This window comes from Etheostoma spectabile, chromosome 3, assembly GCF_008692095.1.
Source record: "Etheostoma spectabile isolate EspeVRDwgs_2016 chromosome 3, UIUC_Espe_1.0, whole genome shotgun sequence".
In the NCBI taxonomy this organism is placed as follows: domain Eukaryota; kingdom Metazoa; phylum Chordata; class Actinopteri; order Perciformes; family Percidae; genus Etheostoma; species Etheostoma spectabile.
In genome coordinates this window covers 21,255,198-21,270,624 of record NC_045735.1, presented here as the reverse complement: position 1 = coordinate 21,270,624, position 15,427 = coordinate 21,255,198, and the positions used below count along the sequence as shown (strand labels likewise).

At 41.4% G+C, this 15,427-nt stretch overlaps 1 protein-coding gene across 15 annotated transcripts in view; it reads right to left on the bottom strand.

Annotated features, from left to right (window-relative positions):
* The window catches only part of robo2 (roundabout, axon guidance receptor, homolog 2 (Drosophila)), a 357,891-nt gene that overhangs the window by 44,220 nt on the left and 298,244 nt on the right, over positions 1-15,427 (bottom strand). For 11 of the 15 annotated variants that reach the window (XM_032502179.1, XM_032502213.1, XM_032502256.1 and 8 more), the window contains 5 exons: positions 10,718-10,854; positions 9,503-9,514; positions 5,445-5,569; positions 3,579-3,750; positions 805-1,010 (listed from right to left, as the gene is read on the bottom strand). In XM_032502179.1, coding sequence (XP_032358070.1) covers positions 805-1,010; positions 3,579-3,750; positions 5,445-5,569; positions 9,503-9,514; positions 10,718-10,854 — 652 coding nt within the window. The remainder of the gene's footprint in view (positions 1-804; positions 1,011-3,578; positions 3,751-5,444; positions 5,570-9,502; positions 9,515-10,717; positions 10,855-15,427) is intronic. The other 4 variants (XM_032502194.1, XM_032502222.1, XM_032502304.1 and 1 more) reach the window with 1 other exon arrangement.

The window sequence follows — 15,427 nt, the reverse complement described above, 5'->3', positions numbered from 1 at the left end:
GCTGCAGCTGGAGTCCATCCAACCCAGCTGAGCAGCTGAGCCCAGTTGGAGCTGCAGTGCCACTAAGTGATACTATCAAACAATTAAAAAGAATCAATGCTGCCTATTCATCTCTTTAAGTCATTATGGTACCTTGCTTAAGCCATGTCTTACTGAATCCTACAAACGTCCAATTCAATTCAATTCAATTTTATTTATAGTATCAAATCATAAAAACAGCTATCTCGAGACGCTTTACAGATAGAGTAGGTCTGGACCACATTCTATAATTCACAAAGCCCCAATATTTCGAATAATTCCCCCAAGAGCAAGCAATTAGTGTGACAGTGGCGAGGACAAATTCCCTTTTAGGAAGAAACCTCGTTCAGACCCGGGCTCTTGGTAGGCTGTGCCTGGCGGTGCTGGTTGGGGGTGTGATGCACAGTAGCAATAATAGTCACAATAAAGATAATGGAAAAGTGACTACAAATGGTGGTAGTAGTTCATGTCATAGCAGGGCACTGCAGGGCGTTACAGGGTGTAGCGTTGCATAGCAGAGCATAGGTGGACGTAGTGGGAAGCAGCAAGGTTCAGCAGGACGCATCAGGACACTGCAGGGCATTGCCCTTACAAATGCATATAACTGTATGAACACCTTAAATCAAGTGATTTAACCGAGAAAATAGAGTGATGTGAAGCAATAAGGGAGCTGACAATACAATATTTTACAGTTCAACTCTAGTTATGGACAAAGCTATTGCAATATAACTTTGGCACAGTAGCACAAATACATCTTAAACCAATAAGACCAATGAAATGCTTTACCTTGACGTTTTTTATCTGCAGGCTGCCCAGCTCCTGCAGGGACATGCGGGCGTCCTTTCCCAGCAGACTGACCCCATCCTTCAGCCAGCTGATGGAGGGGATGGGGTCTCCTGATGCCTGGCATTTCAACAGTGCCACACTGTCCACCCCAAGTGTCTGATTGGATGGGCCTTGGCGAATGATGGGTGGCGGCCTGTCTGTGAGAACTGCAATACAAAGACAAAAATGTGAACATATTATTCATATCCTTCTGAAGTCCAGATGGAAAATCTGTGTTCACATAAGGGGCCTGATTGATCATAAAATGCACCGAGGGTGGATGTGGGTGTCTATCATAAAGTCGACTGTTTTCTCTGCAGGTCTTGTAATTGCACCACAGAACAATGACCATATCCTGTATTTCCAGGAAGGGGGGAAAAGAACAGCTGAGTAGTGTTTTCTAGTTTCGTTGATGTGGCAGAGGGATGCTAAGCAGTTTCCAGTTACTGCCTGGGTAGCCTTATTTTTATACACTACTCTAGACTCTGTGGTACAGTTTAGCGGTGAAACTCTTGCCTATTGACTCAGTGTGGTTCCAGTAAATACTTCATTCTGTGAAGCATGGGGCACAATGGAAGGTGAATTTCAAATACTAAATGTTACTGAAAAGAACTCCTGAGATGGGATTAATACATCTAAATCTGCAAATAATCAGAGAAGACAATCCTTTTTTTTATTTTGTTTTAAGTTCACCTTAGACGAATGCTAATGCTGTGATGAATTCCAATTGCAGGAGCAAATTCATCTGTTATAATGTGCCAAAAAAAAAGCCTGTGGGTCCCTTCAATGAAATAGTGTGTATGTCAGAGGTGATTTCAGAGAGAGTTAGCGCTCTAGCACAGAGGCAGTTTATATATTTAGAGTTGAATAATGTGGAGTCCCCCTGGCATCACAGAACCCACATTAATTAGACGGTATGGATTAATGATGTCAGACCTGCAGGGGCTAATTACCAAGTCTACCTCTGTAACCTTTTAACACATCATCACACCCTCATTGCCACCCCTATTCTCACTCTAGCAGCTACGTATGACAAAAGGTAGTGGTTCGAAGTAACACACTTATGCTGTGTTGTGGTCACCCTTCGCTATGGGTCACCTAAGAAACACAGAGAAAAATTGAGCAGAAACCTGACATGTTAGCTACCAAAATCCATTCCAATAATAGTATTTCACTTCTGTTTTTTAATGCTCTTGAATGTTTATATAAGGGAGAATGCAATCATATGAATCCAAAGTATTCATGTAAATCTGAAAGTAAGCCAAGAGAGTATTTAAAGCACCAGCTGCTTGTTTATCTTATCTCATGAACATACCCCAGAGGTTTTTTTGTCAGTTTTAAAAGAGCTATAGATTTACCCCAACATTATATGCTTGAATGATATATATATATATATATATATATATATATATATATATACACTACTCAGTAACCTGAATTATCATCAGCAACCATGTTTGTTAATACATGTTTTAAGTGTAGTCTGTGACTCCAACACCTTCCCCATTAAGAGAACACAGTAAGCTATGACTACTGACAGAAGCTTATGCACAAACATAAGAAAGTGCCAGGCACGGGGATGCATGTGATGATGGCATGTAGGAGTGACAGAGAGGGGAGGCAAGGCTCAACTAAGGCCTTGGGTCTTTAGATCAGGAATTTCTCATTACAGATCTCCTTGAACTCCACAGACTGTTGTCGGGTTTTGGAGCAGTAAATCACAGGAAGACTGCGGCAGGTGTGGCCGTGACCTCACTATGGCCCTCCTGTACTCTTTCCTCCTCTGCCTTCTTTTTCTTTTAGACCATCCTAACACCAGTCTTGCTAATATGCCTTCTGCTATTAAAACAAACAAACAAATACAATGGTTAACTGTTGACAAGCCAGAGTCTTTGGCTGTTAAATATGATGATATTTTATTCCAGGCAATTGAAGGACATACCAATTGTGTATGTGTGTATGTTCCTACTTCAGATACAATGTTGGGGAAAAAAGCGTTCCAGTAGTGCTTTTAATCTTTCTACTAGCAGGTACTTCAGCAGATATATGGATGGCCGTCGATCTTGCCATCACAGCAGCTGAGCAGATTAGATGCTCCCACACTTCGCAGGACCACATAATTCATTCCACAGAAAACCCGTGTCACTCACTCACTCAATCATGCCCCCTCTCTTTCTCTGTGTCTCTTTCTCCTGCTCCTTCCCTCTTACATATACTCGCACATCGCCCACTCACACAAAACGCTGATCATTACACTTGAAAGAACTCAAGGGCAATGCTTTCTTTCCTTTCTAAAAGGAAAAGTAGAAAATGTTAATTAAATTGTCACATGAAAAAAAATGAAACAAAGAGCGTACTGCAAAAACACAGTTTCTGAAGGTCATGGGCATACTGACATTTCTCAAACTGAAGCCGAATGTATACTTGCACATTGTTGTGTACCTATACAGTACTTTCACATGGGCCAAATTCCACTATGAACTTAGAAAGCAGGAATGTGTTACACTTAAACCATGACAAACTAAAATCACATGTTACTTATGCTGGTATTAATAATTGGTTTGTTGATGGGTTATTGTCTAAATACATGTGGGGCAGAAGAACATGCATGTTGAAAGTAAATCTGTGTTAACATGCACATATGAACCAACTTCTCCACATTTGCAGTGGTGCTAAGGTGTGTGCTTGTGTGCTGGCATGGAAGATGTTACAGGATGTGTCGGTTTTCCCCTCACCATCTGTGACCTCCAGTTGAGCCTTGGCAAGGATACTGCCTGCAACGGTTAGAGCCTGGCAGATATAGTAACCAGCATCTGCCCGCTGCACAGATGAGATGGTGAGGTCTCCGCTGGGTGACACCGAGAAGCGACTGTTGGGCTGCTGGGGTTGGTTAGGAAAGAGCAAATTCTGTAGGAAAAGAGGTACAAATGGCCAATTAGTGAGAGCATGGAACCAGTACAACCTGGAAATATGACAAAACATTCACACCCACCAAACCCGCCAAACTAACACATAAACTTACTGTGCACACTCACATTCACACACATTGGACTATTACAGCTACAGCAAGAACAATTTTATCCATCACATGGTTAACCAACCTCACAAACTTCCCAAAATGTATACAACATAAAGACTTTGTTTCATACTTATTCTTGTGCCAAGCCAGAGGCTCCACTGTGTTATGAAGGCAACTTTTGCTCTTGTTGGCGTCATGACTATTTTCCTTTCTGCTTTAATTCCACAGCATTTTCACTGCTCTTTTACCCACAGAAACCACCCTTTACAAGTTGGGCTAATGCTGAATATAATGCAATGTGTCTTTAGAATAGAGGAAGGTATAATTAATCCCACATAATTTAGAGTAAATACACAGGATCAAAACACTGATGACACTGACAACATCACCTCTACTTCTTTCTTTATTAGCTTTAGAGCAGCTTTATCCCTTTTTTTGTATGCCTATTTTCTTATGATCCGCAAAGGTAACCCACAAATACATTAACTGGATTTAATTACACCTAATCTCTTTAATGCAACAAATTATGTAGTTGTTTTTAATTAGTCTCCACACATCTCTAGCACATGAGATGTACACTCCATTATCCTCTAGTGTGAGAAAAAAGGTCTGTCTGCCATTTAATTACTATACTGAACGATAGCTTTAATTTGATCTCTCAACAAATACCTTTATACCTTTTATATGTCAATGTGGGTGAGGTACAGAAAGCATTGATAAACAGAGACAAGTGCAGAGATAGAGAGGGCGTGCAACTGCTTGTACAAAAGTGTTTGTAGTACATTCATTTCAAAAGGCTCATCTTTAATAACTATGTGAGACACACGCCGAATATAAATATTCCCTTTCTGAAGAAGTTTACAACATGACTCAGTGTTACTCAGAGTTGTACTGTAATCTTTAGGTCACACATTGGTAAGGGGTAAAGTGGGTGAGTATTACACCAAATGTTGTGTCTCACTTCTGTTAATTCTTTTAAGAGAACTTTGCAGTAATTGTTGGCCTGCAGGCTGCGTGTGTGTGTGTGTGTGTGTGTGTGTGTGTGTGTGTGTGTGTGTGTGTGTGTGAACCTTAGCCAGGGCTGAATCATATCTCTGGCTCATCTACAAGCCCCAACAGGCTCCTAATTGGCACTGTTGTTGAGCGTTGTGAGGACACCCAGGTATTTGAATGGGTATCTGTTTGACTGAGGGATAGGATCGTTCTTATCAGTGCAGGGTCACGGAAAACCGATTAGCACTTTGCCAGGCACACTGTCGTTTTGCGGCTCCTGAGAACAAAGGTGTATCTGTGTCTGTAGTAAAGATACTGATGACAGATAGTGTAGTTTGCAGTGCTGGGTGTATGCGTCTGTGTGTGTGATATGCAGGGCAGGAGAATCATAAGTACTCAGCAAGTGTGCATACAGCCAGGGAAATCCAAACGAAGTGCTGAGTGTTGATAACACTAGACGCACCGTAGATAACAAAAGCTGCTGACAAAGAGAGCAATGTATTTCCGCATGTAAGAAATAATGCAAAAAAGCAATAAAAACGATACAAATGTTTTCCACACTTGGTTGAGTGAGGTTGTTTGCTCTTACCTGACTTCCCTCCTTCTGCCAAAAGACAGCAGGCTGAGGGTTTCCTTTGGTTTCACACGGGAAGGTGGCAGTGCGGCCTTGAGCCACAATTTGGTCCCTTGGGCGGATGACAAACTGGGGTGCAGCTGAAGTCAAAGGGCAAAAACACCTGTGTTAGTAGATCAGTGTTACACTGTTAGGCCAAACATAAGGGCTGGAGATCATCGGGGCTTGGGGATTTCAAGCAAAAACAAGCAATATACCACATGGTCAAATCAAAATGGGAGTGCCGTACAGAGCTTCCATGCAGCGTTATATCCACGGCTCTGAACAGAGGAAGGACACCAATGACTATCATGACAATCATTGCCATGGTAACCTGGTTGGCCATTCATCCAGGTGAGGCTAAGGCCGAATGAATGACAGTCACATTGGCATTCACAAGGAGAAACGCCTTTTTTTTAAAAACAAAGGCACTTTGATCTGACACAACACAAAGGCAGACCCATGCCCAGGAAACTAAACTATGAACAGGTATAGACATAAAAGGCTTGATCGTGTCTAAATTTCCATATGTAAGATTTAGTCTTTTTTTAGAATGCGTCCCATATAAAAGCCCAGATCTGAAGGGGCTCAGTACTTCTGATCAAAGTTGTATCAACAAGGAGTGAGAGATTTAAAGAGACTTTGTCTGTGTTTACAACACTCCATGCTAACACCTCACTATCAAATAGAGAAGAGGCTTGAAAAGCTATCAAACTTTGAAATCATAGTTTGAAGCTTTCGTAGTCAATATTCACAACTCCATCAGGAGCCAGACCAGTTGTCGCACGCAGTCACGACAGAGTGAGACGTTTCTGGCTGACAACTTGGCAGATGCAGTTCAATAATAAAGAGAGAGGAGTTTAGATTCTTCTGGTGTGCAGTGCCGCCTCTCTTCACTCCCTGACCATTCTCTGATGGTGGGTTAAGGAGGCTTTACAATTTAACACCAGCAATGATGTTTTTATTTGAAAGATTGATTTAAACAGTATGTTTTTGTCTCAATATAATAATAAATATAAGCTTCAGTGTACTGTATAAGGCTGACAATGGATTCTAGTATAGAAGCAAAGAAGACTTTTTCCCCTTAAATCCATATCTGTATGCACCACCAGTAACCTTTATTCTGCACACAGATGTCATGTGCTAATATAAGTAGAACTGACGAATATTAGCAATCATCTCAGCTGCAAAACTAGATCGTCTGAACTTTGACCTAAGGTAATTTACTGCATGACCGAAGACCTCTGCTTATTTATTCTATGGCTGTCACTGGGGGTCTTAGTCCCTTGTTGACAATTACCATGTTTGCCAACATAATACCTCCTTAAAGGATGAAACATGGGCCCTACAGAGATCACAAAAGTCAACAAATTAAAGACTCTGAGTTAAGTGCCGACAATGGGTAGTAGAGGCCTTTTCATATAGGCAAACTAAATGAAAACTTAAGACATTTTTTACACAAAAATCTGAATTGTTGCAATGCATGTTGTAGCATTTCTGTTTCGTTGTAAGTCCTTCCACTGACAAGCCAGCTGGTTCCAGTAAGGCCAAACTCTTCCCATTTGGCTGGTTTCTCCATGTAATCCCTTTTTGGGGGTGTGTATTTGTCAAATATACACACAGTTGGGAATGCTACAGATGGCTCCAGATTTACTGCCTTCCCATTTGGCCTTCTGCAGCTTGGATATCTTGTGGCTCTCACAATGCTGGGCCTGATACACAGCTCCTAAATCATGCTTTGGCAAGGACTCAGTTCCCTCCCTTCACTTCCTCTGCTCTGTTCCATCCCACACTGCACTACTAACTACTCGCTAAAAATATGGTCTAACACCTTATAGACTGGTCCCTATCACTGCATCCCCCGGCCTTGTCCTTTCTCACACTCTTCATCTGTCTACTTCTTTCCCGTTCTTAAAAGCTCTTATTGCACACAAACTCAAATTCATTTATAAAAACATATTTCTTTATATATTATACTAAGTACTCTCAAACAGAATTGAGTTATGTGAATTAGTTATGTGGTTAATAATTGGATTTTGCTTGTGTGGATTTGCAGCTGGATGTCAAAAACAAATATTTGGTGTTCTGCTAGATTTGGTCAAACTTTGTTCAAAAAGTGAGAAATCTGTTTGTGAATCATCTACATTGTAGCCAACAACTTGGCACCATCAATCCTTTTGTAACAAAGATGCCCTATTCAAGATAGTATGTTTCCTATTCCACTTGACTGTTTGAACAAGTGACACAAGGTTAAAACATCAACTGTAGTCTATCAGCCGAAACAGTAGCTTCTCCTGGTGGCCTGATAGTGGGATAATTCTATACCTGTGGCACTGCTTTCAATCTCCTTTTCTTTTTGTAAATTACATCAGAAAAGGAATGAAACCCGTTGGCAAATGTGACAAGGTGGATCTAAAAAGGAGTGGAAGGCCTTCAGAGAAGAACAGATCAAAAACTTAAAAAAAAGAGGAAGCCAGTGTGTGACAGACTTGCTCAGAACTAACTCACACTGGCCCTGTTTCTGATATAGAGACCCTTAATGACATGTGAGAGCCTCCTTCCTGTCCCCTCCTAAGGAAACACATGATCAGGTGCCCATATTTAATTCATGACAAGCTACATCTGCCTGGTTTGGAGAGGGCTCAGCAGAAAACAGCAGTCAGGGTGAAAAGAACAAATGGGCAGAGAGACAGACATCCATTCAGTACACCCAGACAAACTAAAGCTTTTCTTCCTGCTTTAAAATCCCACGTTCAATCATATTTTATTCAGAAGTGGACTGCAATTACTGTCTCTTCCCACAGGCAGAATGAATGTGTAATTTCCTCCATCTTCTTGAAAGCTGACAGTTTGACAATCACAGAACAACTACTGCTGTTTTGGCAACCAAAGTCCTGCCACTGAGGCATTGTCTGGGTTTTTCTGCCAGTCAAGCCTGTCTCGACACACACTTCTGCCATTCTTTTCTTCTCCATTCTTTTTCCTGATGCATGTTTCTTGTTCCGGCATTCCTCCTGTTTCTTCTCTCAAACCGCACACCTTTCTCTCCAGATGCCCATTTTCACTAACTTCCTCTAACAATTTAACATTTTAAATGTATCATATTTGGTTCTGCCTTGACCTTGTCCCAATCTATCTGGAAATACAATGAGATTCCCAGCTCTGTGTTGTGGGGCTCAGAAGGAAAGAAGCTCATCCAAAACAAACAGATCTCAGCTTTGTGTTCCAAAAAATTCACAGATGGCCTCAAGACTTGCAAGTTAGACACGTCCTGGACCATATGAGATAACAATATCTGAGAATATCAGACTGCCAGCAATCTCATTTATTGTAAAGGACAGAGTCTAGAATCTATAAAGCATTCAGTTTAGAGCTAAACGTAACGGAAGTAACGGAAAGGTTTGAGTCAATGCAGTTGATAAATCTGTGCTGCTGTAATGTGTCATTATAACCTACTCCAGTTCCAACAGCTGCTGGTTGAGATCAAGTTAACATGATAGAAATGCAAACCTACAAAAAAAAGAGCACTTTACAAAGACAATCGTTTGGTGTATTTTGTGGCTGTTGTTTGTTGCTTGGACCCTAACCCTACTGTCACATTAATAATAATGGTGTGTTTTTGACATGTATTTGAAGTAAATTCTACGTACTTAATTAGGGTCCAACACATACTCAGGAAACTCAGAAGCCATATTTAAAAAAATATGTGTTTGCTATGGAGCTATGTCTCCGAGTTCTGTGAAGTTGCTGCAAACAAAATGATTGCAGTTGGCTACATTGATAAGGCTGGCCTAAAGTCCGGTTGTAATAATCCATTAGTGTTTTAGTGATACAGGAAGAGCTGTAAAATCTCCACAGACTACATAACTATTTGCAAACAACAATTCGGAGGGTAGACAATGCGAGGTAACACCTGTGTTAGTTATATACAGTAATGTTGAAGCAATGGTAATCAATTTTCAGGCAGTCAAATGCAATAATGTGTATGGAGAAGGCATGCAGAATGGAATCTAATCAGAAGGATGGGTACTTACCTACAGGGCGAGCTGGAGACAACAACAATGGAGGAGTGGATACACAACAGAAACAAATTAAGACAGACACACAAACATGTAAAACAAAAGACGAACAGAACAAACACAATAAAATAAGACAAAAAGAAATCAGTCAGAATGAATGACATGTTGTGTTGGGGCCAACACATCTCTAGCAAAGGGTAAGCATGGCAGAGCGGATCCAGTAGCTTTTGTCCACTGTCCACTGGACAATTGTATTCATTTGCTCAAACCCTGTTTCTCAGAGACAGAATGTCAAAGGCAGCCTGGCATGAGCGCCCCCTAGTGGTTGGAAATCTTCAATTGCATATATATACGTACGTGTGGGGGCGGCCAATTCTACTTGTCAGGGACAAACATACTACTGGACCTACGCTGTCTGCATTAATGAAATCTACAATTCTACAGATGGGTGTATCACTGGTGCTGATGGACAGGGTAGAAAAAAATAGAGCAAGAGGAGGAGAGAGAGCAAAAAGATTTCAAAGTGAAGACAGCATGTGGGTTTCATCCAAAAACCGGAGCTTCTGAAAGCCCACTCTCTATCCAAAAGAGTTGGTGCAGGTAGTGGTTCCCCAGTGTTTCCTCTGTGTTACTGTATGTGTCCTCGTCATCAACTAAATCACCAAGATGCTACTTTCACAAATCCACCTTCCAAAAAAGAGTCAACCCGGACCTTGTTTTATCTCCCTCTGGCCCCCTGTGTTGCTTGCAAAGCGCTCCACAGAGACCTTAAACGCTTGGGTTTAATGGAAAGAAGAGTGGTGAAAAGAGAGGAAATTATGGTTAGAATGTTTTTATTAACCTTGCAAAACAACAGGTGGTAGACTGGCGGTGTGCACCAGTAATCTGTGAAATGGCTTTGCCGACTGGGTAGTTACAGCGCGGAGGGTAGTGTGGCTAGCAGACCACCACGATTGGGGGAGGGTGGCAGAGTGGGGCAGAGTGTGTCAACGTTGCACTCGGAAATGTTAATAATTAAACAGATTCATAGACTGTGTACATCTTTCTGAGCTGTGAGAGTCAGCATTCTGGATTTCCATTTGTGCAAAGGGGACCCTATGGAGTAAACTGCCAATCCAAAGCTCACCGTATATTGGTAACAAGTACAATAAACCTCAGTGGTGCATGACAAGTGTTGACACGTGCTAGCTAATGTGAAAAAATAACAAAAGGAAAAAAGGGGTTTGGTACCTCTGACTGTGAGAGTGGCGGAGGCCTCCAGCTTGCCCACGCGGTTTTCTGCCACACAGGTGAACATGCCCTCGTCGTTAATGGAAGCCTTCTTCACTCTCAGCACATAGTCGTCCTTGTCATACTTGATCTCATACCTGTCAACAAATGTAACATCGTGAAATTAAAGTTGCCTGTTCGGCATTGAATGCAAACACTGTAAATTTGGATAAAACATTAACTCTGACAAATAAGACGTGGTTCAGTATTTCACATATGCCTGTAGCTGCGAAGAGCGCATTTCCTCTTGGAAAGGGAACACAGAAGCACAACTGTTCATTTTGACAAATGGAGATTGCAAAGGGGAGGATCAATTATTCAACAATGACAGACAGTACATAGAAAGGGGTGCGTTCAGTTGGAACCCTCAAAACTCGTTCAATATTCATGAGATGTTTTCAGTGTGTGTGTGTGTGTGTGTGTGTGGGTGTGTGTGTGTGTGTTTGTACTGTATGTTTAAACCATATTCAGAGGTGTGTGTGTGGGTGTGTGTGTATGTGTGTATGTGTGTGCATGTGCATAACTGAGCCATCGTGCGTCAACAATGTAATTCATTTTTTTTTAAAAGCTACACCTTCTTATTGTACAGCAACTAAATGAATCAATACAGCAGCTATAGTTGGCCATTTTTTCAATTCCAGTGCAGTAGTGAAATGTTTGTGTTCATGTGTGTTTGCTGAGGGTTGTATGTGTGCCTAGACCTGTATGAATTGCATGGCAGCTGACAGGGGAATGATGCTGGTCTGGTTTGTTGCTCCAGTCTGTAATTGAAGGGGGTGCTGGGCTGGCAGTGTATAAGTAGCGTGCTGGCGGGGGTGGTGGGGCTGTGTGATGGTGGTCTGTCAGCCTGACAACCTTCTGCTGTCCACAGTCTGTCACTCACAGACACTGAGAGCAGGGATGAGACGAACAGATAAAGGGCCACTCTATGGGAGCTTGACACTGTGTTTGCCCCTTTAAATCCCATGTGTAGAATTTCATTATAGAATATTTTAAATGATTAGTTTGTCAAAAAATCCAACAATAACGGTGAAATTGATAAAGTCTGTGTGTTGCTTTCAGCCTTTCAATCTGTGCACTGCAGTCTGCCACAGTCTCTTTTTTGAGAGTTACCACTTGGAGTACCCAAAGGCAGAATGTTTCAAATCCACATAGGAGCTTTTAAAGGACAAGCCTGAAATTATACTTTTATTATAGCTTATACCTCTGTGCCATAAAACTTCCAACTTGTAGTCCAACAACTATTAAAAACACATAAAAGAACCAAGAGAAGTGACGTCTGCCCAACATGAAGCAAACTCTTTAGAGATTGAAAACAGAGTTGTTTCAGAACAGACTACACCTGCCATGTTCATTGTAATGAAGAATTATGCGACCTGGTGCAACAGTATAACTCTTTTATGTGTTTTTAATAGCTTTTAGATGACAATAGAGCTCTTTGGCACAGAAGAATAAAAAATATTAGGTTTTGGCTACACAGATGATACTTGTTAGTGGGACAAATTCATTTTTGGTTTTGCTATCTCCAGCGGAATTGCTGATAGTTAAAAAAGAGAAAGTAGTCTGTCTCTTTATACTGTCAGGTTGATACACATAGTGGATAACTGTTTACTCCGGATAATACATTAGACTATTAGATATGGCAACAAATTATGATTTACAGGGATACTTTCTGTTGTGACTTTAGAGTAACAGTCCATTTCCCTCAGAGTGGGAAAGACCCCTCTGCTCCACCATCAGGTGTACTGATGGCTGCTTGCCACTGGCAGCTGCAGAACTAATCTGTCCTGTCTCATTTTTATTTTTTTTCACCTGCTGTTATGACATTTCCTGAGCAAGCATTCAAAGGCAGCTTTATTGAAGCACATTCCTCAACTCTGACTGCCAGTTCCTCCTCTCCACACAGGTACTTAAGGAGCCATAATGATTATTTGACTGAGTCATGACTGAATGCTTTGTTCTAGAGAGAGGGGATGTACAGTTCAGGAAAGGGTGGGGGACATGAATAAAGCATTTATTGTTGAAACCGAGTGAGTGGCAACCAAAGGATGAGACAGCACCTTTTGGGACATAGCCTGTTGTCAGATGAAAAACAAACAAGCTAATAGAAGAAGCATCATTCCAAACCCTGCCTCCGGCAAGAACGGCTCAACATGAACTAGATGTGAAAGAGAAGGTAGAGGTTGGCAAAAGAGTGGCAGGGACAAGTTAGGGCTTAGGGAAAACACCATGACTCCCTAACAAACAATGATGATTGCAAGTTAACAGGCACATTTTTTCCCAGCATTCTTAAACAACCTTTAACCAACTCTGCCAACAAACAGGTCTAAGGAGGTCTAAGGTTTGCCATGTTCAGGAGCACACTCCGTGGGGTTCCGGAGGCAGGTTCAAGTCCGGTCCCAGCCCCGCACAAACCAAAGTATGGAAAATGGACTGGTAACTTGAGAGGTGCCAGTTTACATTCTGGGCACTGCCGAAGTGCCCTTGAGCAAACTCCCAACTGCTTGCAGCACTGACTGTGTGACAGCCCCTTTGCTCTGACACCTCTCCAATAATTCATGTCTAATTACTGTACGTGTGTGTATTTCAGGTGAATATCTATCTGTATCAAATGCAATTAGTTATCCAAGTTATCCATCCAAGAGTTGTTGAGATATTTCATGGTGGCACTAGAGAAAAAATCAGAGGATCACGAAAGTAAGTGGAATATATATATATATATATAAATATATATATATATATATAAATAATAGGGCTGCACAATTTGTTCAATAAAGTAATGTTAGAAATGTCCTTTTATTTATTTTTTGGTGATCAAAAACAGTTAGAACAAACAACACACTGGGACATAGGAACGTGTCCCAGGGCCACAAAATTACAGAGAGGAAAAAAGGGAGGGAGGGAGACAAAACAACACATGCAGAAACCGACAGACACAAGACAAGGGAGCAATCACACACGCAAACAAAAGAAAAGACTACAGTATTGCCTTCAAGGACTCAGCAATGCTGTGCCAAGTCTCCAGAGTCTTAGATTTCCTTTTATTTGTTTTAAATTCAACAAGCAATTTGTTGTATTTTAGAAGAATACTAAAAGCAGCGGAAATGCAGACTTGAGTACGTTTTACAACCTGTTTATTTATCGCAAGTAATATCATTATCGCAATATTCAACATTATTGCATATCACATATTTTCCTTATATTGTGCAGCCCAAATATATATTATATATATTAATATATATTTATAATATTTAATAAAAATCTCATGGTAATCCGTCTAATAGTTATTGAGATATTTCAGTCTGGACCAAAGGGTCGCCTGGCCAACCAAATGACAAAGTGACATTGCCATCCAAGAGCCATGCTACTACCATGGCTGAAAAGGATGCTGGTGTGTGAGATTGCAGAGCTATTACGCTAAATGTACCACCAACTACATAGAATAAAGCATGATATTGTTAGCTAGCTGCTAACATACTTAAAAGTTAGTAGCTGAACGGAAAATCACAAAACTTTACAACCCACAGGGGAGGCCTGAAAGCATATATTGGGACAATACAGTTCATGCTTTTACCTAGATTTTGCTCATTCACTTTATGTTAAGAAGAGGAAAGAAAGGTACAGATATTGTGCAAACAGTTCACCTGCTCACACATGTTCTTACAGCCTGACATCTGCATGACCGGGCCCTTGCCGTGTGGATAACCAACGTATCCAGATACAGGACAACATGCTTATTGTTCTTTGTCCCGTTTCCATCAATCTCTCAAAACAGAACCTTGGGCTGGCCCATGACTTATTAGTGGGAAACATGAGCCCAATCAATCTGTAATCAACTTCCTATATCGAATCAGCCTAGATGACAAGATGAGTGGAAATACTCAGGGATAAGAGGTAGTTGCGGCAACACACACATGTAAGTACACGCAGAAAGGGAACAGTAGCTCTTTATTGAGACTGGATTGGGGTAGAGCTCTGTTCTCTATTAGAAGAGGAATGTAATTGCACATGTAGAAGGGCTGTGGAAAGGATAGGAGAGCCAAGTTCACTCTAGGCACACTGTACACGCACACACGCACACACACAGAGTACAAAATATACAATCATCCAACACATATCCACACATGTGCAGAGTCATTCACTCATTCAGGGAGATGAAGAGTGATGGGAATGTAAGCAAATGCCAAGACAAAGCAGAATTTTTCTGGCTTGTCAAGTTGATGTGTTTGCTGCATGAAGACTGCTGTTCAAAGATGACAACTTTATTGGACACACTTTAACAGCATTACATCTCAAAAATCCTCCAGATCATCATAGAGGATTTGCCTTGAAACGGTCTGTCAGGAAGACACTCACCCATGTTTCACCTACAGCCAATTCACCCACATTAGGAGAATCTAACTGTTGCTTGTGTGGATGACTGAATGCGTATGTACAGTTATCTCCGAATGACTCAACCTGAGAGGATCTTATCTGCCTTGCCTTTGTGTGTACATGAATGGGGCCGGCAGTCGGCAGAAGGGTGCCAACTCTGAGCACATGAGTCAGACTTAAGATACAGCAGAGGACTAATTCCAGCCTGCTTTGTGGCCAGATTGCTCTGACACAAAGTCCCCTCTCTGCTCCATTTCATTCTGACAGTCTGATCCAGTTTCTCGCCATCTAACCGCT